Here is a 26817-nt window from a genome sequence, read left to right on the forward strand (position 1 = left end):
TCAGATATGAACAAGCATTTCTCAAAAGAAGAATGAGAAACTATTAACAGTCATATGGAAGAATGCTCCAAATCACTAATAGAAATATACCCAATTAAAATAACTTTCATGTTTTACCTCAAATCAAGCAAATTGGAAAAGTTCCTTATCTTTTGACATGTTCCTCTATATTCTTCATATTCATCATTCCTTACATTCAACATTTCTTACATCATTTACATACAAAATATTCCTTTATATCTATATACCATCCACTGGCCCCCTCCCCAATCCAGGTACATCTAGGTTTCTAATTTGTTGTAGAAAGTATCAAAATATTTTGGTTTTGATTATATATTTCTTTCTGTCTTCCCCTTTTCTGGAGTACATATCCAACAAAAGACTAATAGGTCAAAGGATAAAGATATTTTAGTGATTTTTAAGAGTACAATTCTAAATTACTTTTCAAAATGATTGGATCAATTTACAAATAGCATAATAATGTGGCTCTCTACATACATTTTCCTACATTGTTATCTTTGTCAATTTGCAATGTGTGATGAATTTCAGAATTGTTTTCATTTGTTTTTCACCTATTTATGAGTAAATAGTGTAGTTAATGCAGTAATTATTCATGTAATTTCAAATACTTCACAATCTTTTGAAAACTTCATATTCTTTAAGAAATAACTTGTACATATATAAGTAATTTGTATATATGTATATTTGATAACAAACCTTTATCAGACATATTCGATACAAGGTTTTTTTTATTATTTTTAAATAATATTTATTTTTTAGAAAAGTTATCATGGTTACATGATTCATGTTCTTACTTTCCCCTTCACCCCCAGACCTCCTCTCCCCACCCCCACCATAGCTGATACACATTTCCACTGGTTTTAACATGTGTCATCAATCAAGACTTATTTCCAAATTGTTGATAGTTGCATTGGTGTGGTAGTTTCGAGTCTACATCCCCAATCATGTCCGCCTCAACCCATGTGTTCAAGCAGTTGCTTTTCTTCTGCGTTTCCTCTCCTGTAGCTCTTCCTCTGAAAGTGGATAACTCTCTTTTCCATAAGTCCCTCAGAATTGTTATGGATCATTGCATTGCTGCTAGTACAGAAGTCCATTACATTCTATTTTATCACAGTGTATTGGTCTTTGTGTACAATGTTCTTCTGGCTCTGCTCCTTTCACTCTGCATCAATTCCTTGAGGTCATTCCAGTTCACATGGAACTCCTCCAGTTTATTATTCCTTTGAGAGCAATAGTATTTCATCACCAGCATATACTATGATTTGTTTAGCCATTCCCCAATTGATGGGCATATCTTTGTTTTAGGTTTAGATCAACATCTCACACCCTACCCCAAGATAAATTCAGAGTGGGTGAATGACTTGAATTGAAGGGCATAACCTTGTTTTTCAGTTTTTTGCCACCACAAAAAGTGTGGCTATAAATATTTTCGCACAAGTCTGTTTTTATCTATGATCTGAGGTGATACCTCAGAGTTGTTTTGATTTGCATTTCTCTAATTATTAGAGATTTAAAACACTTTCTCATGTGCTTATTGATAGTTTTGATTTCTTTATTTGAAAGTTGCCTATTCATGTCCCTTGCCCATTTATCAATTGGGGAATGGCTTGATTTTTTATACAATTGACTTAACTCCTTGTATATTTGAGTAATTAGACCACTGTCAGAGTTTTTTGTTATAAAGATTTTTTCCCAATTTGTTGCTACTCTTCTGATTTTGGTTGCATTGTTTTTGTTTGTACAAAAGATTTTTTAATTTAGTATAATCAAAATAATTTATTTTACATTTTGTAATGTCCACCCACCTCATATGTGTTTCTTGTAGACAACATATGGTAGGATTTTGGTTTCTAATCCACTCTGCTATTTGCTTCTGTTTTATGGGCGAGTTCATCCCATTCACATTCAGAGTTATAATTATCAATTGTGTATTCCCCAACATTTTGGAATCCTCTCCTAGTTCTACCCCTTCTTCTTATGCTATTTCCTTTTAAACCAGTGATTTGTTTTAAACCAGTAACCCTTTTCCCCTCCGTTGATTTACTACCCTTTCTACCTCCTCCCTTATTATTTCCCTCTTTTTATTTTTAAGGCCTAGTGAATTGCCTCCCACTTCTCCTCCCCTCCCTTTTTTGACCTCCCCACTCCCCTGCTCCCCTTGGTTTATCTCTTCTGACTTTTTCAGTAGGGTTAGATAGAGTTCTATATCCCAAGGGATATAGCTACTCTTCCCTCTAAGGGTTACTTCCACTGAAAGTAAGGTTTAAATATTACCTCTTAATGCTCTCTTCCTCTCCTTCTTATAATAGTATTCATCCCTTCCCCTTCCCATGCCCTCTTTGTGTGTAATAGAATATCCTATTTTTCTTATTCATTGAAGTTTCTCTTGGTGCCATCTACTATTCACCCCCCTCTTTCCCACCCACCCATATCATCTTAGACCATTTAGTACTCCAACCTCTCCCTGTGAATAATTCTTCTAATTACTATAATAGTGGATACTATAACAGTGAATAGAGTTCACTACAGAGAATTATACATAACATTTCTCCATATAGGAATACGAATAATTAGATCTTATTGAAGCTCTTACAGAGGCAAATTTGTAAATAAGAGTTTTCTTTCTTTCCCTTCTATTTCTTATTTACCTTTTCATGTTTCTCTTGTTTTTTTTATGGTTGGATATCAAACTTTCCATTTAGTCCTGGTCTTTTCTGTGCAAATACTTGGAAATTTTCTATCTTGTTGAATGCCCCAACTTTCCCCTGGAAGTATATAGTCAGTTTTGATGGGTAGGTGATCCTTGGTTGTAGACCCAGTTCTCTTGCCTTTCTGAATATCATATTCCAAGCCTCTTTTAGTGTGGAGGCTGCCAGATCCTGTGTGATCCTGATTGATGCTCCTTGATATCTGAATTGTCTCTTTCTGGCTTCTTGTAAATTTTTTTCTTTTACTTGGAAGCTTTTGAATTTGGCTATTATATTCCTAGGGGTTGTCTTTTCTGGGTCTAGTGTAGAGGATGATCTATGGATCCTTTCAATGTCTATATTGCCCTCTTGTGGTAGAACTTCAGGGCAGTTTTGCTGAATAATTTCCTTTAGTATGGAGTACAAATTTCTATTAATTTCTGCTTTTTCAGGAAGACCAATGATTCTCAAATTGTCTCTTCTAGACCTGTTTTCTTGGTCTGTCACTTTCTCATTGAGATATTTCATGTTTCCTTCTATTTTATCAGTCCTTTGACTTTGTTTTATTTGTTCTTGCTGTCTTTAAAGATCATTGGCTTCTACTTGCACAATTCTTGTCTTTAGAGACTGGTTTTCTGCTATACCCTTTTGATTTTCCTTTTCTATTTGGTCTATCCTGTTTTCTAGCTATATGATTTTGGTCTCCAATTTGCTTATCAATTCTTTTGATTTGGGGGCATCTTTCTCCAAATGGGAGTTTCTGTCTTTTAACCTGTTAATTTCCTTTTTATCTATTTCCCACTTCTCTCACCAAATCTCTTCCATATTTCTCATGATCTCAGATTTGAACTCTTCAAGAGCTTGTGACCAATTTTCATTTTTGGGGGAAGGTTTGGCTATGATTACTTGTATGTTCTTTTCAGCTGTTTTCTCTGTTGTCTGGATGTTTTTAGTGTAAAAGTTGTCGATTGTTAAAGATTTCTTCTTGATCTTTCTCTTCTGGGATTCTTGTCTCTGGCTTGCCATTGTTAGCCCAGCACCCTCTCAGTTTTATACTCATGCACAGGGTCTGTCTGTGCTCTTTGGGCTCCTGAGGTCTCAGGTCTAGTTGTTCTCGGGGTCAAGCCTCCTGGTGGTCCCCTTACTTGTTCCTCTGCCTGAAACTCCTTTAAGAGTTGTCTCAGGGCGCTGCTTCCACAGTCATACACCCCTCTGCACTAGGTCCCCACCCAGGGTCCACACCTGCGCTCAGGATCCGTGTCCTCAACTGTGTCCACCCCTGGGCTCAGGATCCACATCCATGACTGCATCCGCACCTGCACTTAAGATCTGTGTTCAAAGTCCATGCATTCTTTAGCCTCTTGGGGTCTTAAATCTTGCTGCTCTCAGGAGCAGGCCCTGGTGATCCCAGGTAGCTGCCAAGGACTTAATGGGTGCCCCAAACTTGCTCTAACTGCTGTGTGCTGGCTTTGGCACTCTAGGTGGTATTGGGGGGGAGGGAGTTGCTCAGCTTGCATTTTAGTGAGGGCTATTTCACCCCCTTATAGCATGGAAATGCCCCCATTCCACATACCTTCAATACTGTTGTAGGGTCCTTTCATTCGTCTGGATTTGTTTTTATGTCCTTTTGAGGAGTCTTATATGTGTGAGTTAGGAGAGGTTAAGCAGCTGCTTTTTACTCTGCTGCCATCTTAACCTGGAACTCACTTTTAATCTCGATACAAGGTTTTAAAGAAATTTGCCATATGAGTGCTTCTCTCCTTATCTCAGCTGTGCTAATATTGTTTAAAAAACCCTTTTTCACTTCAAATACTAAAAATTACCCATTTTATCTTTTGTGATTGACTTTATTCTTTCTTTAGTTAAATATTCTACCTTGGTCAATGCTATAAAAGTTGTATCATTTTGTGATTTGATCTCTTCTCATTTTTTCAGTGGCATGATCCTTGTTATTCAGGTTATGTATATATTTTGATCTGATTATGCTCTATGGCATAAGATATTGGTCTAAATTCAATTTCTGCCAAATTGTTTCCCACTTGTTCAAACAGTTCTTTTCTTTTTTTTCAACAGTTCTTTTCAAATAGGGTCTTTCTCCTAATAATTGAAGACCAAATGAAAAAATAGTTGTAAAGCATTTATCGTAATGCCTGGCACGTAGCAAGTGATATGTTTGTTTACTTATTATTAAGAATTGAATTCAATCAGAAATTGATGAGATGTGTGATACTGGACAAGTCATATAACTTCTGTTTGCCTGCATTTTATCAATTACAAAATGGAGATAATGATAAAACCTATCTTGTAACTCTGCTACATAGCTCCAAAATATAAAAGAAATTAGTAAGCTAATGTCTATTTGCATCCACCTATGTAGGTGACCTAAATAGCAACAAATAATTCCCAACTGAAAGATTACATGGTTCAATGCATATTTTTTCACATGAAAATTTCTCAATGTTTTATACTTTTGGTGCTAATTTTAACATGGATGTGAAATTTGTCCTCTACAATTATTTTGTGATATGACTTTTGATATATTATTTAACATAGGGTTGAAATAACAACTGGTTTATTTGAAGGTCTTGAGAGGGGGAGATTTGAGAAGTTACCCCTTGATGTTTCCCTGAATACTATGCCAAGTCCCAGTTTATGTGCTGTGTGGAAAAGTAAAAATGGAACAAATTCACACACATTCAGTCTTATAATTAAATTCTTAATAAGTAAAAGAATGTTCTTTCACTTATATGGCTAATAGTAAACATCCTCATTGTTTCATTTTTGTCTCTGAATCTAAGTATGACCTATTAGAGTGTCTGGTACACAGTAGGCAGTTAATAAATGCTTATTTATTGATTGATTTATCCTGTTTCTTAATATTTTATATTCTGTAGCTGATACTTATTTTTTTCAATTTTTAATTTTTAATATTTTTTAGAAAAATTTTCCATTGTTACATGACTCATGTTCTTACTTTCCCCTTCACTCCCCAAAATACCTCACCCCATAGCCAATGCGCATTTCCACTGGTTTTAACATGTGTCATCAATGAGTACTTATTTACATATTATTGATAGTTACATTGGTGTAGTCCTTTCGGGTCTACATCCCCAATAATGTCCGCATCAACCCATGTGTTCAAGCAGTTGTTTTTCTTCTGTGTTTTCACTTCTGTAGTTCTTCCTCTGAATATGGAGAGTGTTCTTTTCCATAAATCCCTCAGAATTGTCCTTGTCATTGCATTGCTGCTAGTACAGAAGTCCATTACATTCTATTTTATCACAGTGTATCAGTCTCTGTGTACAATGTTCTTCTGGCTCTGCCCCTTTCACTCTGCATCAATTCCTCGAGGTCATTCTAGTTCACATGGAATTCCTCCAGCTTATTATTCCTTTGAGCACAGTAGTATTGCATCACCAGCAGATAACACAATTTGTTCAGCCAGTCCCCAACTGAAGGGCATATCCTTGTTTTCCAGTTTTTTGGGGTACAAACCCAGCAATGCTATGGCTGGATCAAAGGGAAGGCAATCTTTTAGAGCTCTTTGGGCATAATTCCAAATTGCCATCCAGAATGGTTTCATCAGTTCACAACTCCACCAGCATTGCATTAATGTCCCAGTTTTGCCACATCCCCTCCAACATTCATTAATCTCCCCTGCTATCATTTTAGCCAATCTGCTAGGTGTGAGGTGATACCTCAGAGTTGTTTTGATTTGCATTGCTCTAATTATTAGAGATTTAGAACACCTTCTCATGAGCTTATTGATAGTTTTGATTTCTTTATCTGAAAATTGCCTATTTGTATCCCTTGCCTATTTATCAATTGGGGAATGGCTTGAGTTTTTATACAATTGATTTAGTTCCTTCTATATTTGAGTAATTAGACCTCTGTCAGAATTTTTTGTTATATAGATTTTTTCCACAATTTGTTTCCTTTCTGATTTTGGTTGCATTGTTTTTGTTTGTACAAAACTTTTTTAATTTAATGTAATTGAAATGATTTATTTTACATTTTGTAATTTTTTCTAACTCTTGCTTGGTTTTAAAATCTTTCCTTTCCCAGAGATCTGACAAGTACACTATTCTGTGTTCACTTAATTTACTTATAGTTTCCTTCTTTATATTCAAGTCATTCACCCACTCTGCATTTATCTTGGTGTAGAGTGTGAGATGTTGATCTAAACTTAATCTCTCCTATATTGTTTTCCAATTTTCCCACCTGTTTTTGTCGAATAGTGTATTTTTCGCCCCAAAGTTGGACTTTTCAAACATATGAAATAATTATTCCCTTACTTCTAGGGTAAAAAATATCATATGATCATCTATATTTCATATGATAATCTATACTTTGCATAACTATTATACATTAAAAAGAATCTTTGAATGTTTGATAGAACACTTATGAACCCGTCAGGCCCTGGCGATTTTTTCTTAGGGAGTTCTTTAATGGCTTGTTTAATTTCTTTTTCTGATATGGGATTATTTAAGTATTCTATTTCTTCTGCTGTTAATCTAGGCAGTTTATATTTTTGTAAATATTCATCCATATCACCTAGATTGCTATATTTATTGCCATATAATTGGGCAACATAGTTTTTAATGATTGCCTTAATTTCCTCTTCATTAGAGGTGAGGTCTCCCTTTTCATCTTTGATACTGTTAATTTGGTTTTCTTCTTTCTTTTTTTTATTAGATTTACCAGTATTTTGTCTATTTTATCTGTTTTTTCAAAATACCAGCTTCTAGTCTTATTTATTAATTCAATAGTTCTTTTACTTTCGATTTTATTAATTTCTACCTTAATTTTTAGTATTTCTAATTTAGTTTTCATCTGGGGGTTTTTTATTTGTTCATTTTCTAATTTTTTAAGTTGCATGCCCAATTCATTAATCTCTGCCCTCCCTAATTTGTTAATATATGCACTCAGTGATATAAAAAAATAAGTATCAGCTACAGAATATAAAATATTAAGAAACATGATAAATTAATCAATAAATAAGTATTTATTAACTGTCTACTCTCTACCAGACACTCTAAAAGGTCATATTTAGATTCAAAGACAAAAATGAAATAATACAAATGTCTACGATTAGCCACATAAGTGAAAGAACAGTCTTTTACTAAGAATTTAATTGTATGATTGAATATGTGTGAATCTGTTCCATTCTTACTTTTCACACAGCACGTAACTGGGACTTGGCATAGTATTATGAGTGATTTCTCAAATTTCCCCCTCTCAAGAAATCTCAAATAAACCATTTGTTATTTCCACCCTATGTTAAATAATATATCAAAAGTCATATCACAAAATAATTGTAGAGGACAAATTTCACATGCATTTTACAATTTAAAATTATATGAAAGAACAACTAATCCCAATGCTATACAAATTATTTGATATAATAAGCAAAGCAGTAATCCTACCAAATTCCTTTTATGATACAAATATGGTACTGATTCCAAAGCCAGGTAGATCAAAAACAGAAAAAAGAAAACTACAGACCAATTTCCCTAAAGAACATAGATACAAAAATCTTGAATAGAATACTAGCAAAAAGACTTCAGCAAATGATCAAGAGGGTTATCCATCATGATCAAGTGGGATTTATACCATCAATGCAAGGATGGTTCAACATTAGGAAAACTATCCACGTAATTGACTATATCAACTAGCTAACAAACAAAAATCACATGATTATCTCAATAGATGCTGAAAAAGCCTTTGACAAAATACAACACCCATTCCTATTGAAAACACTAGAAAATATAGGAATAGGAGGGCCTTGCCTAAAAATAATAAACAGTATATATCTAAAACAATCAGCAAGCATCATATGCAATGGGGATAAATTAGAAGCATTTCCAATAAGATCAGGAGTGAAACAAGGATGCCCATTATCACCTCCATTATTTAACATTGTACTAGAAACACTAGCAGTAGCAACTACAGAAGAAAAAGAAATTGAAGATATTAAAATAGGCAATGAGGAGAGTAAGCTATCACTCTTTGCAGATAATATGATGGACTATTTAAAAAAATCCTAGAGAATCAACTAAAAAGCTAGTAGAAATAATCAACAAGTTTAGCAAAGTTGCAGGATACAAAATAAATGCACATAAATCATCAGCATTTCTATATATTTCCAACACATCACAGCAGCAAGAGTTAAAAAGAGAAACACCATTTAAAATCACCCTAGACAATATAAAATACTTAGGAATCTAGCTACAAAAACAAATACAGGAATTATATGAACACAACTACAAAACACTTTCCAAACAATTAAAGCTAGATCTAAACAATTGGAAAAACAGTGATTGCTCATGGGTAGTGTGTTATTTAAAATCACTTGGGATACTTGGAACTACATTTCCTGTGATCCCCAATGGGTTTCCTGTTTTGGATTATGTATTCAAGGTGAGGGACTGTTTTAAATAGGGGGGAAGTGACTTTGGACTTCCTCTTTAGCGACCAGGCACGCAAAGGTACGAAAGGTAAAATGGCTGAGGCGGCAGTTTGAATACTTACAGGCGCGTGGTCTAATCATTTTATCCCTATCAGCATGGCTTTTATTAAAATACTATTCACCTTTTTAATATCTGACTTCCTCATTTTTAATAACAACAGTAGGATGAGCTAACATAATAAAAATGACCATTCTACCCAAATTAATTTACTTATTTAGTGCCATACCTATCAAACTACCAAAAAACTTTTTTACTGAATTAGAAAAAAATATAACAAAGTTCATTTGGAATAACAAAAAAATCAAGAATACCAAGGGAAATAATGAAAAAAAAAACGTGAAGGAAGGTAGCCTAGCAGTACCAGATCTTAAACTGTACTATAAAGCAGTGGTCATCAAGACAATATGGTATTGGCTAAGAAACAGAAGGGAGGATCTGTAATTGATACTTATTAACTAAATATAGAATACTCATATTCTCAATATGCCTATTGTGTGCTAATTTTATGAACTTTAATGAATAATATGAGTTATAAATTATATGAAATATATGAATGAATTATATGAAATTTTTGTTATACTTGTAGTGAGGTAAATATATATTGGTAATAGGATAGGATGCATAAATCTTGTTAACTGTGAATAGGAGGAGAAGGAGGAATTATGGACAAAAGCCAGCAATACTCTGTAATTCTTTTGTTGAATGACTTTACAATATAGGAGAGTGCATTAAAAGTGTGGAGGGGTAGAGGGTGATAGAGAGGAGTAAGTGGTGCAACCTGGTCAAATTAAGAGCTAGCAATGAGGAGAAGGTGACCCTTACGGACTCAAAAAGAGGAGAGCCTCTAGGAGACTTCATAAGAAAGAAGAGGAAAGAAAAGAAGCCTTTCTTTGGAGGTGGGAGGGAGTTACAGTGATGAGTGTTCCAATGAGTAAAAAGAGATGGCTAATGAGAGGAAATGAGGCTTTTACACTGGATGAGGTCTGGGGAATTTGGTGCCTGAAAATTCTACTTGTACTTGGAAGGGATGGGAATTAGAGCCCCTTGAGGCAAATAACCCTTGAAGGAGTAAGGGAATATGTAAAAAGGGAAGAAATTTCCAGGCAAATGTAGGAAAAAAAGCTAACAAAGAAGGGTATAGATTGGTGGCTGGCTACATAATTAACTGGGAAGAATTTCAAGGAATTAATTTATAAAAATGTCCCAAAACATTTTGAAAACTACAAAGCTGAAAATTATCAAGAAATTGTCAGTAATATCAATGTAAGGTATGTAACATGTCATTTAAGAGGTTTTTGGAATTCCCAGAAAATCTTGGTGATATAAATGGTGGGGAGGGAGAAGACTTCCATCAAGAAATCTCTGCAATGAAAAAGTAACACCAGGAAGAGTAGAATCCAGGTATGATTCTTTTGAATGTCAAAATTTTACATTCCCTAAATATAACATAAGAAATCATAGTAGCCATATTTCAATGGCTGAAAGAAGATAATTTGGTTCAGTAAAAATTATTTTAAAAAATATAAACTGTTATCTCTGTGAAAATGATAAGGGAAAGTATACATATATAAAGCAATAATTAAAATCAGCATAAAATACTATAAAGTTAGTCTATTATATGATAAAAGAAAAATATTTTCTTCTAATGTTATTTGGGAAAAGCAAAGAGATTCTTTCTAATGTAGAATAGTTATGCAAAGTATAGATTATCATATGAAAGAATTATTCACTTCTAGGGTAAAAAATGTTCTAATTTTTTTTTCATTTGTACTTTCTCTGAGTTTATGATTAATTGTGGAGAAAATTTAGAAAAGATTACTAATTAGTTCTGTTATCTGGATACCTTGATTTACAAGAAGTCTAGGAGAATTATTTTAGAATTAGGTTAGTAGAAATCACAATGAATTCTTCTACAAATGAGAACTCAGTAAATTTTCACTTACATTTTTAAAGAACATATACCTGGAGTGTATTGGTATGTGTCGAAGTAGTGAAGAGATGCATATACACAAACAGGAAATCAGTGCTGGCCTGTGCTTACCTAACTGTTTCACAGACTATAATCCAGTGAACACAGAAGCTGCCACCACTAGGCAGGAGGGTAAGAAGTTGAGTCAAAAAATGTTATGGAATTAGGCAAGAAACCAAGGTGCAGTGAAGATAAAAATGAAGAAAAGTATGGTAAGTTGTGCTGGGTAGCAATGTGATTGTAATCCTAGAGAAAAAATCCAGAGTATAGCAGCCTATACTGGTTCCTCTAAACTCTGATACAATCCTATAAGGACAAATAGGGCTGAAGAGCAGGGTTAAGATAAATTAATTCTAGGGAGAGTTGGGACACTTCATACATGTTTCAAAGCCTCAGTGTGCCCATCTGTCCCATTTTAAAAATATTTATCTTTCCAAATTCGGTGTTCATAGCTATGTAAACACACTAAAAGTGTTAGATTAAGAAATTCTAATTTTTAATTTGGGGCCATAAAGTTGGTTAAATTCATTTTTATTTAAAAAAATATCATTTCTATTAAATTTTATTTACCTAGAAATTTAAGAAATTAAAAAAAGAGGAAGAAATTGTAATTTTTGGAATTTAAAGTACTTTAATATAGTAAGCCTAAACAGAGAAGTTATAATCTTCCATTTTTTGTATTACTTAAACAATGACATATTCTCATCACATTTAGCTATCTATATATTGATTAATGAAGTCAGCTGCTGACTAATTAGCAAGTTCTCCCAGGAGGCTGAGCTCTAGGCTGCATGACTGGCATATGAGAGGAGCTTGGGATATAGGATAGAGAAAATCTTCATCTATATTGATTCCTAGGTGGAGATAATGGCTGTAGTCTAGTGGTCTCAGATCTGCACAACACAAGATTGGTCAGATATTCTCCCATTTGAGCTGAGGACTAGTGGAAGAATTTAGCTGATGTCTCCCAACTGCATGTAGCTATTGCAGGGATATATTAGCACCCAGTGGATATATATGCTAAAAAGGCAGGCTGGAGTCATAAAAAAAAAAACAAAAAAACAAAAAACAGCAGAGATTGGGGAGGGAGTGCATTGCAATTGGGGACACTGGGGCAATAATATCATGTTGTGCTGGGTATAAAAATATGTTACCCTTTAATAAGGACAAGGTTCCTATTCCTGCCCAATTAGGCTCCTGATGCCAATTGGAGAACTCACTTAATCCAGGTGATCTTCAACCTGTCATCAACTGGACAAATAACACTCTACCATCTCAAGGCAATTAAATAGTTGTATTATGATATACCTGGAATTGCAGGTCACATATATAACTTTCCAGAAGCTACATGTGTAATCACTTAACACTACCCTAGGAAGGGGAAAGGCTCTCCATTTCATGATTTCTGGAATCTGGGTTCCAGAAAGACAAACCTGATAATAATGAGTTGCTTTTGGACATAACTTCAATTAATGTTTTCCTCTTCTAATTGGATTAGCATCTCAAAATCACCATGCCCAACACAGAACTCATTATCTAGCTAGGTTGTATAGTAAGCAGTGTTGAGCCTGAAGGCAGGAAAACTTAAGTTTGAATCTTGCCTTAGAAACTTCACTGTGTAACCCCAGGGAAAACACTTAACCTCTCTCAGTTTCAGTTTTGAGAGCTATAAAATGGGGTTAATAAAAATACCCACCTCAAAGATTTGTCCTAAAATTCAAATAATAAATACATGTAAAGCAATTCGTATACCTTAAAGCATTTATATAATTGCTATTATTATTAATCATCACATTTTATCCTAAACTATCTCAGAAGAAGCATATTAACTGAAGGGAACCTGAGATATTTCTTCTGTATATACAGAAAACTATGGAATGCCAAAGGACCTCAAAACCAAGGATCTGCACCTGTAAGGAAAAAGGCACATTACTAAAGACATTTAATGCTGTCCTAATGGCACTGACACATCTTCTGAGAAGGGAAAACAAAACCAGATTTTTCCACAGAATTTGAGAAAGAATATGTTTCCACATAATCTCTGTTCCTTGTTTCAAATATGGATAAATTTCTAGGTAGGACGATAGAGCAACTTAGGAAAGTATTATTGTAACTCTCAACTAGTATAGTCAGGAAGTATGTTGTTCCTCGACAACTTCAACGTACTAATTATGTTACTACAAATGTGCTCTTTGATATTTTTATAAATGATTTGGATAAAAGCATAATTGATATGCTCATAAAATTTGCAGATGCCACAAAGCTGGGAGGGATGGCTAACAAATAAGATGATAGAATCAAGTCAGAAAAATAATGAAAAGCTAGAACACTGGGTTGAATCAAGTAAGATGAAAAATAATAAGAATAAATACAAGTTAGAATTATACTTGGGTGCCACTGTTTTTCTAGTCATCCCAGTGTATAACCTTTACCCCTTTCACTCAGCATTCCTTCACCATCCTCAGGTCTTGGAGATGCTACTTAAACCATATCTCTCTTAATTCATAAAGCTGCTATCCTAATTCATGACTTCATCATGTCTTACCTTGGCTACTGTGATTGTTTCCTAACTAGTCTCATTATACCCAGTATCTACCCCCTCCATTTTATCCTCCTATAAATAGCTAAATTTCTTTTTTTGTTGTTTTTTCTTTTTTTTTTTTTTTTGAAAACTGACAACTTTTTGTAAGAAAAGCAAGATAATCATGACAGGTACACATTTCAAAAAGGGGATGGGCCATTGAGTTTCAGTTCCTCCCTCACTGCCATATTAGAGGTAAATGAGATTACAAGTGAGGGAGATGGGATGAAAACACATGTGACTAGATGCCAACTGGCAGGTCCTACAAAAGGCAAAGGGATAGGACCAAAAGTATATACTGCAGACTGGCTAATGCCTCTCCTCATAGACTGATGAACACAAATTCAGAAGACAAGCAAGAATAGCAAGAATGGAGTCACTGACTGCACAAATTTCAATAATTGTCTCCAATGGTGTTAACCATATATATACCTGCTACAGCATCACAATCAGAACTATATCAGTTCTTTATTTCTCAAAGCCAATATCCTAATCAATCTCTGTTGCCTGTAAAGATGGGACTTGGCTTGGGAATCATTTCTTTGTACCAAGGGAGGGACTATACACACAAATAGTGCATCGTTCCCATAAGGACACACAAGAAAAAAACCTACAGATACTTTAGCTAATGAAAGTTCTACACCCCAAAACAAATCTGTTGCCCAGAGATTTTGACAGTTCAATATGGTTATTCTCAAGTGTTCAAATGTTAGGGCACCCATATTCACACCCTGCACCCCACCACCTTTTATCACAATTTCCTTCCATAAGACTTTCAACAAGAAAAGCAGCTAGAGACCCCCTGAAGGGCTTCTGCATAAACACTACTGTAGGGCAACCATGAGCAGCAAATATGTGGTACAAGGGCTTCTGTTCCTCTAGTGGCATCAATTTAAGCAGAAATAATAAACAGCTTACAGAACAGGCAACAGTTCCATATCATGAGCACTATTAACATAATAAGTATAGTTATAATAGGCAATAATAAAAATATGAGAGGCAAAATATGATAAAATATAAAGTTCTAAATATAATATAAAATAATAATAAAAGAAACCCAATATAGCAGTAGTTTTAAAGATGTCCAGTCCTTTTGCAATGTCCATGATCTTCAGAGGTCTGGAAAGTACCTCCTGGGCATCTTTCAAGCAACTGGGTATGTATGATCAGTTGAATAATAAGTTTGAGTCTGTTTTCATAGTAAGTTCTCAGTATTAATGTTTTTACATATAAGATTGCATTAATAACTGTAAAGAATTTTACATCAAGTCTTTTTTCCTAATAAGAAATATCTGTGTGATAATATTAAGGAATAGGAGGGCTCATTTTCCAAGTCAGGTTCTTTTCTTTCAGCCTGTGAATGATAATGTCCATATCAGGTACAGAGACTGGATAAATATAGATAGACCAAATGATATGAAGAAAACTGAAATTCTCTGAAGTTTCAGGTGTATTTTGGGTTCCTAATTTGTGGTTCTAGGTCTTTTGTTAATAAAGTTTGATCCATGTAGTTATTTCACACCACATGAACTAATTACTGGAAAGGGATCTGTACTACTTCATTCCCAAAAGTTATCAGCATTATTCTTTTTTAAAGCAAATGGTCCCCATTAAATATTTAACAGCTTTCAAACATTTTACCACATTCTTTTAACAGCTCAATTCATAATCTAGCAGTATCCAGATAAAAAGAAGTTACTTTTCTAACAGTATTTTAGATAAAAATGGTTCCCAAATTTCACAATGTAAGAAATTTAGAAACACAGCAATAACAACAATATCATGTATTTATACCACTCAGGTGATATCAATTCAGTTGAATGAATTTCAAATTATATTATCCAGAAAATCATTCATTCGATCACTTTTGGCATTCTATACTGATTGCATTCAAGACTAGTAAATTTATATTTATTAACACTTATATAGTGCATGCCAAATGTCAGGATCAATGCTAAGCACTTTCAATCATGTAATCCTTACAACCCTGAAAGGAAGATGCTATCATAATCCCTTTTATAAAGATTAGGAAACTGAGATAAACAGAGATGAAGCAAATTGCTTAGTCATCAAGCTCAAAATTCCTCAGTCTGAATATTAACACAAGTTTGCTTGACCCAAGCATTTTCCAGAATATTGCTTTTATGCTTTAATGGCAAATAACAAATATATTTTGCATTAAGTTCTGATTTACCATAATTATCCAAATAGAAAATGCATCTCACTGCAAATGAGAACACATTATGATTTAGTTTCAAGATGAATGCCAACAAAATCAAATCTGGATTTGTAATCGCTGACATTAACATTCAAATCTCAATTTTCCAAGGGCCATTAGCTGCCAGCACCTCAAATTTCAAAGCCCAGTGTTTTCTGTTAGCTCATGTTGAGGGTGGGGAAGGAAGTTTATGAAGGCGTTTCTTACCTCATAACTTTTTTTTTCTCTTTAAAATCATCCAATGAGCCAAACATTCTTTTTGTTTTCTTAACTGAACTCGAAGAGGATATTTACAGCATGGATAAAGCTCAATTCTGAGGGAAATGAGAATTTCCATTTGCAACATCTATAACCAAATTTGGTTGGGGGACGCCTTTTCTGTCCTCCAAAACTGAACCTTAATCCTTTTGCCAATCAAAAAGAGCCCCATCATGGTCAAAATTATGGTCCAAGAAGAATGAACCTAACAGAAAACCAATTTAGCTAGTTCTGAATCAGAGCTCAGCTCAGTCTCAAGACCAAGGGGTAGAGAAAGACCATATGAGGAAAAATGATTAAGGGTCAGGGTTTCATTAGGAAAGGTAATCAGGGGTGGGGGCTATCATGGGTTAGTTAGCTTCTTCCCATAGACTGTAATCTCTGGATTTTCTTAGCCAATGAGGAAAGGGGAGAGCACAAGGCTTAGGAAATATATCCTGTTGTGCCTCCCCTCAAGGTGTGTCTGTTAGCAAATTCCCACTGGGTACTCACTCTTGCAAGGACATTAATAAGGGGTTTTTCTGCTTCACAATTGAGTAAGACTTTTCTTTTTATGTAAAGCTGTGTTTCTTACAATTCCCTCTGGCTTTTCTAGTTTCACTTGTGGTTTATTTTCGGTTACATTTTTAACTCCAGGAAACCCCACCATGAAGGATAGGGAGGGGCTAACATTCCCATCCTCTTCTTTTGGAGTACTAAGAATTGCAAATAGTCTTTCAAGGGCAGAATACTCTCTAAAATTGTTAAGGGGAATTTCTTTAAAGTTTCACAAATCCTTGTATCAATGGAATCAGACCATTCCCAATCCTCTTTCCAAACTCAAACCCCTTATCAGTATCCCTTCATTCACATGATCACTGCAAAGGGAATCCACATTCTTTAGCTTTTGACTGATTCTTCTCTTACCTACTTACTAAAATTTTCTCTTGCAAATTTCTTTTTGCCAATTTAGAAACTAACCTTTCATGTTGCACTCTTGATTCCTCTCTTGTCTTCATCTTCACTGCCTTTTGAAGTACACTTTATCTTATTTCTCAATCATATTGTAGTCTAACATTCCACTCAATCTCTCCTGTACAGATTTCCTTACAAAATACCACTCCTTATGTCTGGAATTGCATAGTCTATTTCAATTTAGGTGACTTAGTCCCTTCTATGCCTACACAATTAAATTCAGTTGAATCATTTCAAACTAGATTCAGTTCTGCTTATGATCTAGTAGCTGAAATTGACTTTTACTAAACAATAATTCAGTCACTCTCCAGGAAAGGAAGAGAGGTTGTTTGCACTTAATCTTAATCTGAAAACCTCACAAAAATCCACTAAGATGTTTTGGCAATTACCATAATTTGATAATTTATAGTAAATATATTTCAGTTACCAATTTTAGCTTCTAGTTCATAATGTTATGAATTTTTATGAACTGGGGAAAAATATTTCCTTCCTTTTTACTTCTGGCTTTATCTTTACAGTTCCAAATTGGGAAGGGTTATAAAAGGAAAGAGAAAGAAAGAACACTGCAGTTTTTCCTCCTTATCTCACTGAAAGCCTAATAAAAAAGGCAGAGAAAATCTCAGCTTAATATTACCAATAGTTGAGAGAGTTGTTGAGGCTTCATTAGCCTTCCCTACCCTCCTAAGCTCCGATTCGGTAGTTTTGTTTTATTGGTAACAAAATTCCCTTCAAAGTTCAAGTTAAAACAGCCCTTGTGTGCACAAGAGAATTTCTGAACTGGAAACACCATCACACATTCCATTGCTTGTATTACTCCTTTCCTGGAGCCCCCCCCCAAAATCTTTCCTTCTTCCTCCAATTATTCTTCATAAAAGTGTTTTTTTAAAGAGTCCCACTGTCTTTTTACTTATGCAATTATTTTTCCTATTTTATCTATCAGATTTTGTTTCTCACAATTATTAACATCAGTTTAAAAGTTCCTTCCAAGTGGGACATTCTCTATTGAATTCTTTTCCCTCTTTTCTCAAGCTTCTTACAGTTTGCCTATTGGGAAATCAGCTTACTCTGTGTGGACCAGACCCCATTTTGGTTCAAGTTACTTCCTTAACTTTTCTGTACTTGGATGACCAAAGTTGGGATAAGGACATATCATACTCATCAACTGATCTCTTCTGCCCACACCATTCCATTTCTTCATGTACCAATGAGAAAAAAAAATCAGTTTGTGTTTGGGACTTATCTCCTTATCTTTCCTGAGTTTGGGGGAGTTAAATTTTCTAGCCACTTTATGGCTAATTAACCAGAGGAGTGGTTTACTCCAATCTGTGATAAGACATTTAAATGCTGGCTATAGAGGGTAGAGCAGGCTAACTTGTAGTGACAGCTATAGGCAAAGGGTCCTCAAAAAGTCTCCTGGCTTGAATCTCCAGATTGATGAAAGAAAAATTCCACATTTGGGCCTTTGCCTTGATCAAAGAGGCAAAACTGAGGAAGAGAAAATTTTAAAGGAGCTCATTTTTTAAAAAACACCAGGACAGAAACACATTGGTGGGCTGACTATAAGGACCGATCTATTTATTTTTACCTACTTAATTTCTAATCTCTATTTAAGATCACATCTAACTAAGTCACTATCCTGCCTAAGAAGCTTCTAACATAAAACACAAACTTCTCTGACAATCAAAACTTAACATGACTTGATCCCAGTCTACTTTTTTACTTTGATTATACATTATTCTCACTAATACATTCTATGTTCTAGTCAAATTCACTTATTTGCTATTTTCTGTAAATGACATTCCACCTCTTGTTCCCATGCCAATACACACACTATCTCCCATGCCTAGAATTACTCCTCTCATAACCTCTATCTCGCAGAATCCCCAACTTACTTCAAGGTTTCACTCAACTGCAACCTCCAACAAAAGGCCTTTTGGTAATTTCCCCAACTAAGTTTTCCCTCCTTCCATCCATGAAATACTTTGCATTTATTTTGGATATGTTTGCTAATTAAATGTTATTTTACACTCAACTGCCCCACCCTGTAGAATGTAAGGACTTTTATGATGATAATAAGGACTCTTTTTTCCATTTTGACTATGCAGAGGACATCACTCATGAGAGGGGCTGATGTACCATCTTTGGTGGGTGTATATCTCTTTTATATGCCTCACTTTCTATTGATAATTAGAAATATCGCTGAGTTAAATTTTAATTGAATTCATCAAAATTTAGTAGGAGATATTTACATAGACCTAGGAAATACTTCTCATTGGAGGACCATGGATTTTTGCTCTATGAATGCTTAAAAAATAACTAGCAAATAGTAAACATGGCAGGATCTTACATTCTTTACACTTTAGTCAACTGTGTGACCATGAAGATATGGTGTGATAGAGAAAATTTTTTGCAACATGCATCTGTTTTCTCCTTATGTTCTCTTTAACTATAATCCACAGCACAAGTATAGATCATTCTTATAAAGAATTTATAGAGGGAGTTGCATGATGGAAGCTAAGATGGCAGAATAAAAATGCTCCATTCCCTCCAACTCTCTACACACACACACACACACACACACACACACAAAGAGGATAAATTGCCTCAAAACAAAAGAAAGTAGAAGGAACACATCTTACTGAGGTAAGTAGAAATTATAGCTCAGGCAGCATAGTATCTATGGGAACTGGTAGAACTTGGACCAGAGGAAATGAAGCTGCAGAACAGGAATGAGCCCAGCCTGAACCCAGGTACAGAAGGCAGAAAGAGCAGGGTGAGAGATCAGCTTAGCCTACGCCATTCAGCAGGGATAACAAAGACAGAAAAGGCAAGACATCTTTGTACTCCCATGTGGTAGGAGAGCACTTGAGGCAGCAGGGCAGTAGATTGAAGGACTGCCCCAGCCTAAGCCTCTTGACCTGGGTAGTGAAGGCAGAATAGAGAGGAAACCAAAACACTTCCATGTGTCCTGAAGCAGTGAAATGGCAGAATGTCTGAGGCAGTAGAACCCATAGCAGAGAACCTGCCCAGCCCAAACCACTTAGCAGACACAGGAAAGCAACACAACAGGGACTAACCCAGCCCACAAAACAAGAGGGGAACTTAATAACACAGTATCCTGAATCTAGCAAGTCTCCACAAAGCAAGTCAGCAGGGCAGCCTCCTCAATGGATACACCATGGGAAACAAAACTGGCCAGACCTACCCCAAGTACAGAGAAGAATACTATGTAACCTTAGAACAGTGATCCATCTAACCCAGAAGAAGCGATGAACCTAGATAAGTTAACAGGTTAAAAAATAACTAGAAAAATGAGCAAAAGACATAGAAAAAAACTTGATCACAGAAAGTTATGTTAATGATAGGGAAGATCAAGTTATTGCTATCAAGTTTATGAGAAGAGGCTAACAATGCCAAAAAAGAAATATGTGAAGCTCCAAAGTTAAGTGTGAGGGGGCAGCTGGGTGGTTGAGTGGATTGAGAGCCAGGCCTAGAGACAGGGGGTCCTAGGTTCAAATCTGGCCTCAGAAACTTCCTAACTGTGTGACTCTGGGAAAATTACTTAACCCCAATTGCCTAGCCCTTATCACTCTTCTACCTTGGAACCAATACACTGTATTGATTCTAAGACAGAAGGTAAAGGAACGTGTGAAAGGATATCAGGCCCCCGAAAATCTCTGGAAGAACCTGAAAAATGAAAGTGAACTGATGGAAAAAACTCAACATCTGAGGGGAAATTCACTGAAGAAATGAACTTCCTAAAAATTAAAACAGGCCAAAAGAAAACATATCCACAGATATATGCTGAAGAAAACAACTTCCTATGTAACAGAATGAACCAAATAGAAATATAAGAGGGAAAAAAAGCACTGAAAAAAAACCAACTCTTTAAAGAGTAAGACAGGCCAGATGGAAAAGGAAACACAAAAACTCAAGAAAACAATTCCCTAGAAATTAGAATTGAGCAAATAGAAGCTAATGAATACTTAAGACAGCAGGAAACAATAGGACAAAATCAAAAGAATGGGGAAAAAAGAAGAAAATCTAAAATACCTAACTGGAAAAACAACTGACCTGGAAAACAGATCCAGAAGAGAAATCATCAGAATACCTGAAATCCTTGTCAAGAAAAAAAAAAGCATGGAAACCATATTAAAAGAAATCATCAGGGAAAATTCCCCTGATATCCTCAAATAGGAGTGGAAAATAGACATTGAGAAAATTTACAGATTACCTTCTGAAAGAGACCCCCAAATAAAATACTCCAGGACTATTATAGCCAAATTCCAGAACTCACAGGCCAAGAAAAAAGTACTACAAGTATCTAGAAGGAAACAATTCAAATATTGGGGAGCCACAGTCAAGATTACATAGAACTTAGCAGCTTCTACATTAAAGGACCAGAAGGCATAGGAAATGGTTTTATGAAAGGCACTTGATCTAGGACTACAACAAAGAATTATATAATGAGCAAAACTGAGCATAATCCTCCAGGGGAAAAATTAATGTTTAATGAAATTGAGGAATTTTAGACTTTACAGACTAAAAACACCAGAGCTGAAAAGAAAATCTGATGAACAGATTTGACATTCAAGAAAAGTACAAAAAGGTAAGGTGAAAACTTAAGGGTTTTAATAAGTTTGAATTGAGTATATTTATACCTGGGTGGGTGATAATTAAAATACTTAAGATATCTATGATACTTGAGAACCTAAGGTATTTAAAATATGGAAGATACCTAATGTACTTAAGATATGGTAGGAACTTTATCACTAATAGAGCAATGAAAAGGAGTATACATAGAAAGAAGGAAGGAAGGAAAGAAGCTGAATAGGATGGGCTGATATCTCCTCCCCCCCCAAAAAAAAATCAAGGGATAGGAAAGAGGAACACATGGGGAAAAGAAAAAGACAGATAGGAGTAAACTATTTCTCATGAAGAAGCACATAAGAATCAATATAGTGGAGGAAAAGATAGGTGGTGGACTGTGCTTGAACCTTACTCTCATTGGAATTAGCTCAAAGTGAGAATAATACCCATACTCAGACAGCTGTAGAAACCTACATTAACCTATAGGGAAGTAGGAGTTTAGGGGAAATAAGAGAAAAGGAGGATGTACAAAAAGAAGGGTCAAGTGGAGAAGGTAGAGTTCAAAAACAAAACATTTGTGAATATGGAAAGGCTAAAAGGAGTAAGAAGGGCAACCAGGAAGAAAATAAGATGGAGGGAAACACAGAATTAGTCATCATAAATCTGAATGTGAACGGAATGAACTTACCCATAAAATGAGGATAGGAGAGTATATTAAAACCCAGAATCCCATAGTATGTTGCTGACAAGAAACACATTTAAAGTGGGGAGATACAGAATAAAAAAGGGACTGGATCAGATACTACTATGCCCTCACCAAGGTAAAAAAAAAATAAATTAAAAAGCAGAGGTAGTAGTTCCAATTGCAGAAAAGGGAAAAGTAAAAATCAATGTAACCAATTCATAGAGATCAGAAAGCAAGTACATAAGCAGGTAGTAACTAATGATCTTTGTTGCCTTGTTTTCTTAATTATACTGCCTGTAATTTTCCCTAATCTCTTTTTTAGAGAATTGATCCCTCAAAGCTTTCTAAATTATATCACCTCTGGCACAGATTTTCCCTGTGAGTACTTTGTATGGTCTAGATTTTTCCAAACTCATCTTTTTGAAAGGCTTTTAAAAATTCACTTAGCATATTGTGAACTAAGGAATTTGAAGATTTATTTGGTCCTCCCTAAAATTCAACAGTTAATACTCTACGTGCTAAGATGGAAATCACATCAAAATATGAAAGACACCTCACAGCAAAATGGAGAGCTACTAGGTGGGTTTAAACAGTATGCAACACACAACCAAAAAACAGAAATAAAAGACATGTAATAGAGAAAAGATAGGCTGGAAGAGTCACACAACAAGAATGAAAGGATAACAGGTAGACAACTAGAGGCAATATCAGGAGAGAGGGAAGAAAGAATTCTAGCACAATGGGTGGATTTGTTGTTGAATCACTTCAGTCATGGCGGTCTACTTCATGAACTCATTTGAGATTTTCTTGACAAAAATACTAGAGTAGGTTGCCATTTCTTTCTCTAGCCAATTTTATAGAAGTGGATTTGAAGCAAAGAGAGTTAGGTGACTTGCCGAGGATCATACAACTAAGTGTCCAAGACCAGATTTGAAATCAGGAGATGAGTCTTCCTGACTTTAGGTTCAGCATTCTAACTACTATGCCACCTAGCTAACCTTTATGGCAACAGGAAAGAGTTGCACTGGATGAGCAACCATGGATGGATGGGTAATCTATGTCACTGAAGGAATTCTTGGACTAATAATCATTTAAATATTAGTATATTCATAAATATATGCACACACATAAGCAATACTGTTATCAAATTATAAAAAAGTCAGAATGACTTGGAGCATCACAAAACTCTAGATTTACAGATGGAAAGGATCACAGAAGCCAAATAGTTCAGTGTCTTCATTTTACTGATGAGAAAACTGAAGACCAGAGAAGCTGAGTAATTCATCCAAAGGTGCACAGGTAGGAAGTAGTAGAGATGAGATTTTTAACCCATTATTTCTGGCTCTAAATCTAACACTATGAACTATGCAACAACTTTGTCAAAAATAACTTATTTGATGGGAGTATTTAAGGCTGTATCTTATTTTATTCAAGTAAATCAATCAATAAATATACAAGGATATGTTACGGTTCTTAGCTATATGAATTTTAAAATATAGTTTGCTTTAGAAAGTCTTCTATATAAGTAAATTTTGTTTCCTTCTAATGTTTTTTTTTCAAGGATGCCCTTGATCAGTGGAAAGATGATCCTAATAAAGATTTTACAGCAAAAAGTAAGTATACTGCTTTGTAATAATTAATGTTTCTCAATTCCTTGCTGGGGTTTGTGTTTTTTTTTTTGGTAAAGAAGTATGATTTATGACCGTCAGTCTCATAGAATCTTTCCATTTTTGTCATATATTGATACAATACTATCCCTAAGTGTTTTAAAAACCATGTTACTTCAACACTGATTTCTTTTTATTATATTACATCAATTAGATAATCATTCTAACTTTGTCCTATCAAATATCAATCATTCTTTTATTTGATACATTGGATAATGGAGCTGAGAGTCCAAATATGATGATTCCATTATTGCTACCATTAAAAAACAGTCAACAACAGAAATATGAGAAGAAATATGAGAAGAAGAAAAAAAATATATTTTATTGTGCTAATTTTAACTTCCAATATAAGCTCTCCAAGAATGATATGAAGCTAAGATGGTCACTATGCTCTTTATAGGATAATTTTTTTCCTTCAACTATTTTATAATTGTTTTGTAATGATAATGCTTATAATTTTCTGTCAATCTCTCTCTGGAAATTAGTTTGTATAATGAGCCCTTTGGCTTTCATGTCATTGTGCTTCAAAAGGTGAACCAATTATATGCTGACATAGGTAGTTTCTGGGTTCTTTTGGCTTCCTAGATTTGATGGCTGTTTTTCATCTGTTAAATTTTTCTAAGAAAATGTGATAGTGACAAAGTCTTTATTTTTGTTCACTTTCTAATCTGAAAGTCAATAATTTAAACAGGTTGGGTTGGAGCTTCTTGTATTTGGCATCTTTTTCTCATCTTTATTCCTTTTTTCTAATTTGGTATTTACTTTGACGTTAAAAGCTTACTGTGTTCATGAATTGTTTATTCTGAAGAACTCATGAATAACTAATAGTTGCTTCTATACTATAAATGAATATTTCCTGTCCATTAAAAATAATCAATTCTTTCCTTCCTTCCTTCCTTCTTCCTTTCCCTTCTCTTCCCATTAAGTATTACTTTCTCTAGTATTTTCTGATCCCCTTCTGGACAAAAATATTCATAATATTAAAGTGTGAGATTTCTGAGCCATCTTCATCCTTCAGATTCATTTTGTGATAATGAACTAGTTTTAAAACATCATTTCCAGAAAATCAAAAACTAATTGGAAATTAAATAATATGATTCTTCAAAACCAATTTGTCAAAGAAGGAATCATAGAAACAATCAACAATTTCATTGAAGAAAATGACAATGATGAGACATCCTACCAAACTATGTGGGATGCGGCCAAGGCAGTACTCAGGGGGAAATTTATATCCTTGAGTGCATATATTAACAAATTAAGGAGGGCAGAGATCAATGAATTGGGCATGCAACTCAAAAAATTAGAAAGTGAACAAATTAAAAATCCCCAGATGAAAACTAAATTAGAAATACTAAAAACCAAGGGAGAAATTAATAAAATCGAAAGTAAAAGAACTATTGAATTAATAAATAAGACTAGAAGCTGGTACTTTGAAAAAACAGATAAAATAGACAAAGTACTGGTCAATCTAATAAAAAAAAGGAAAGAAGAAAACCAAATTGATAGTATCAAAGATGAAAAGAGAGACCTCACCTCTAATGAAGGGGAAATTAAGGCAATCATTAAAAACTATTTTGCCCAATTATATGGCAATAAATATAACAATTTAGGAGATATGGACGAATATTTACAAAAATATAAATTGCCTAGATTAACAGCAGAAGAAATAGAATACCTAAATAATCCCATATCAGAAATAGAAATTGAACAAGCCATCAAAGAACTCCCAAAGAAAAAATCGCCAGGGCCTGATGGATTCACAAGTGAATTCTATCAGACATTCAAAGAGCAACTAATCTTAATACTATACAAATTATTTGATATGATAAGCAAAGAAGGAGTCCTACCAAATTCCTTTTATGACACAAATATGGTACTGATTCTAAAGCCAGGGAGATCAAAAACAGAGAAAGAAAACTATAGACCAATCTCCCTAATGAACACAGATGCAAAAATCTTAAATAGAATACTAGCAAAGAGACTCCAGCAAGTAATTAAGAAGATCATTCACCACGATCAGGTGGGATTTATACCAGGAATGCAAGGTTGGTTCAACATTAGGAAAACCATCCACATAATTGACCATATCAACAGTCTAACAAACAAAAATCACATGATTATCTCAATAGATGCTGAAAAAGCCTTTGACAAAATACAGCATCCATTCCTATTGAAAACACTGAAAAGTATAGGAATAGAAGGACCTTTCCTAAAAATAATAAACAGTATATACCTAAAACCATCAACAAACATCATATGCAATGGGGATAAATTAGAAGCCTTCCTAATAAGATCAGGAGTGAAACAAGGATGCCCATTATCACCTCAATTATTCAACATTGTACTAGAAACACTAGCAGTTGCAATTAGAGAAGAAAAAGAAATTGAAGGTATCAAAGTGGGCAAGGAGGAGACTAAGCTATCAATCTTTGCAGATGATATGATGGTCTACTTAAAAAATCCTAGAGAATCAACTAAGAAGCTTGTAGAAATAATCAACAACTTTAGGAAAGTTGCAGGATACAAAATAAATGCACATAAATCATCAGCATTTCTATACATCTCCAACACACTAGAGCAGCAAGAAGTAGAAAGAGAAACACCATTTAAAATCACCCTAGACAATATAAAATACTTAGGAATCTACCTACCAAAACAAACACAGCAATTATATGAAAACAACTACAAAACACTTTCCAAACAAATAAAACTGGATC

General features: G+C 34.5%; 1 protein-coding gene across 1 annotated transcript in view; it reads right to left on the reverse strand.

The window, feature by feature from the left end:
• Positions 1–26817, reverse strand: part of FAM189A1 (family with sequence similarity 189 member A1) — a 537302-nt gene that overhangs the window by 130999 nt on the left and 379486 nt on the right. Inside the window, exon 5 of the mRNA XM_044662452.1 lies at positions 13058–13095. Within this exon, the coding sequence (XP_044518387.1) occupies positions 13058–13095 (38 nt within the window). The remainder of the gene's footprint in view (positions 1–13057; positions 13096–26817) is intronic.

This window comes from Gracilinanus agilis, chromosome 2 (assembly GCF_016433145.1).
Source record: "Gracilinanus agilis isolate LMUSP501 chromosome 2, AgileGrace, whole genome shotgun sequence".
NCBI classification, from domain to species: domain Eukaryota; kingdom Metazoa; phylum Chordata; class Mammalia; order Didelphimorphia; family Didelphidae; genus Gracilinanus; species Gracilinanus agilis.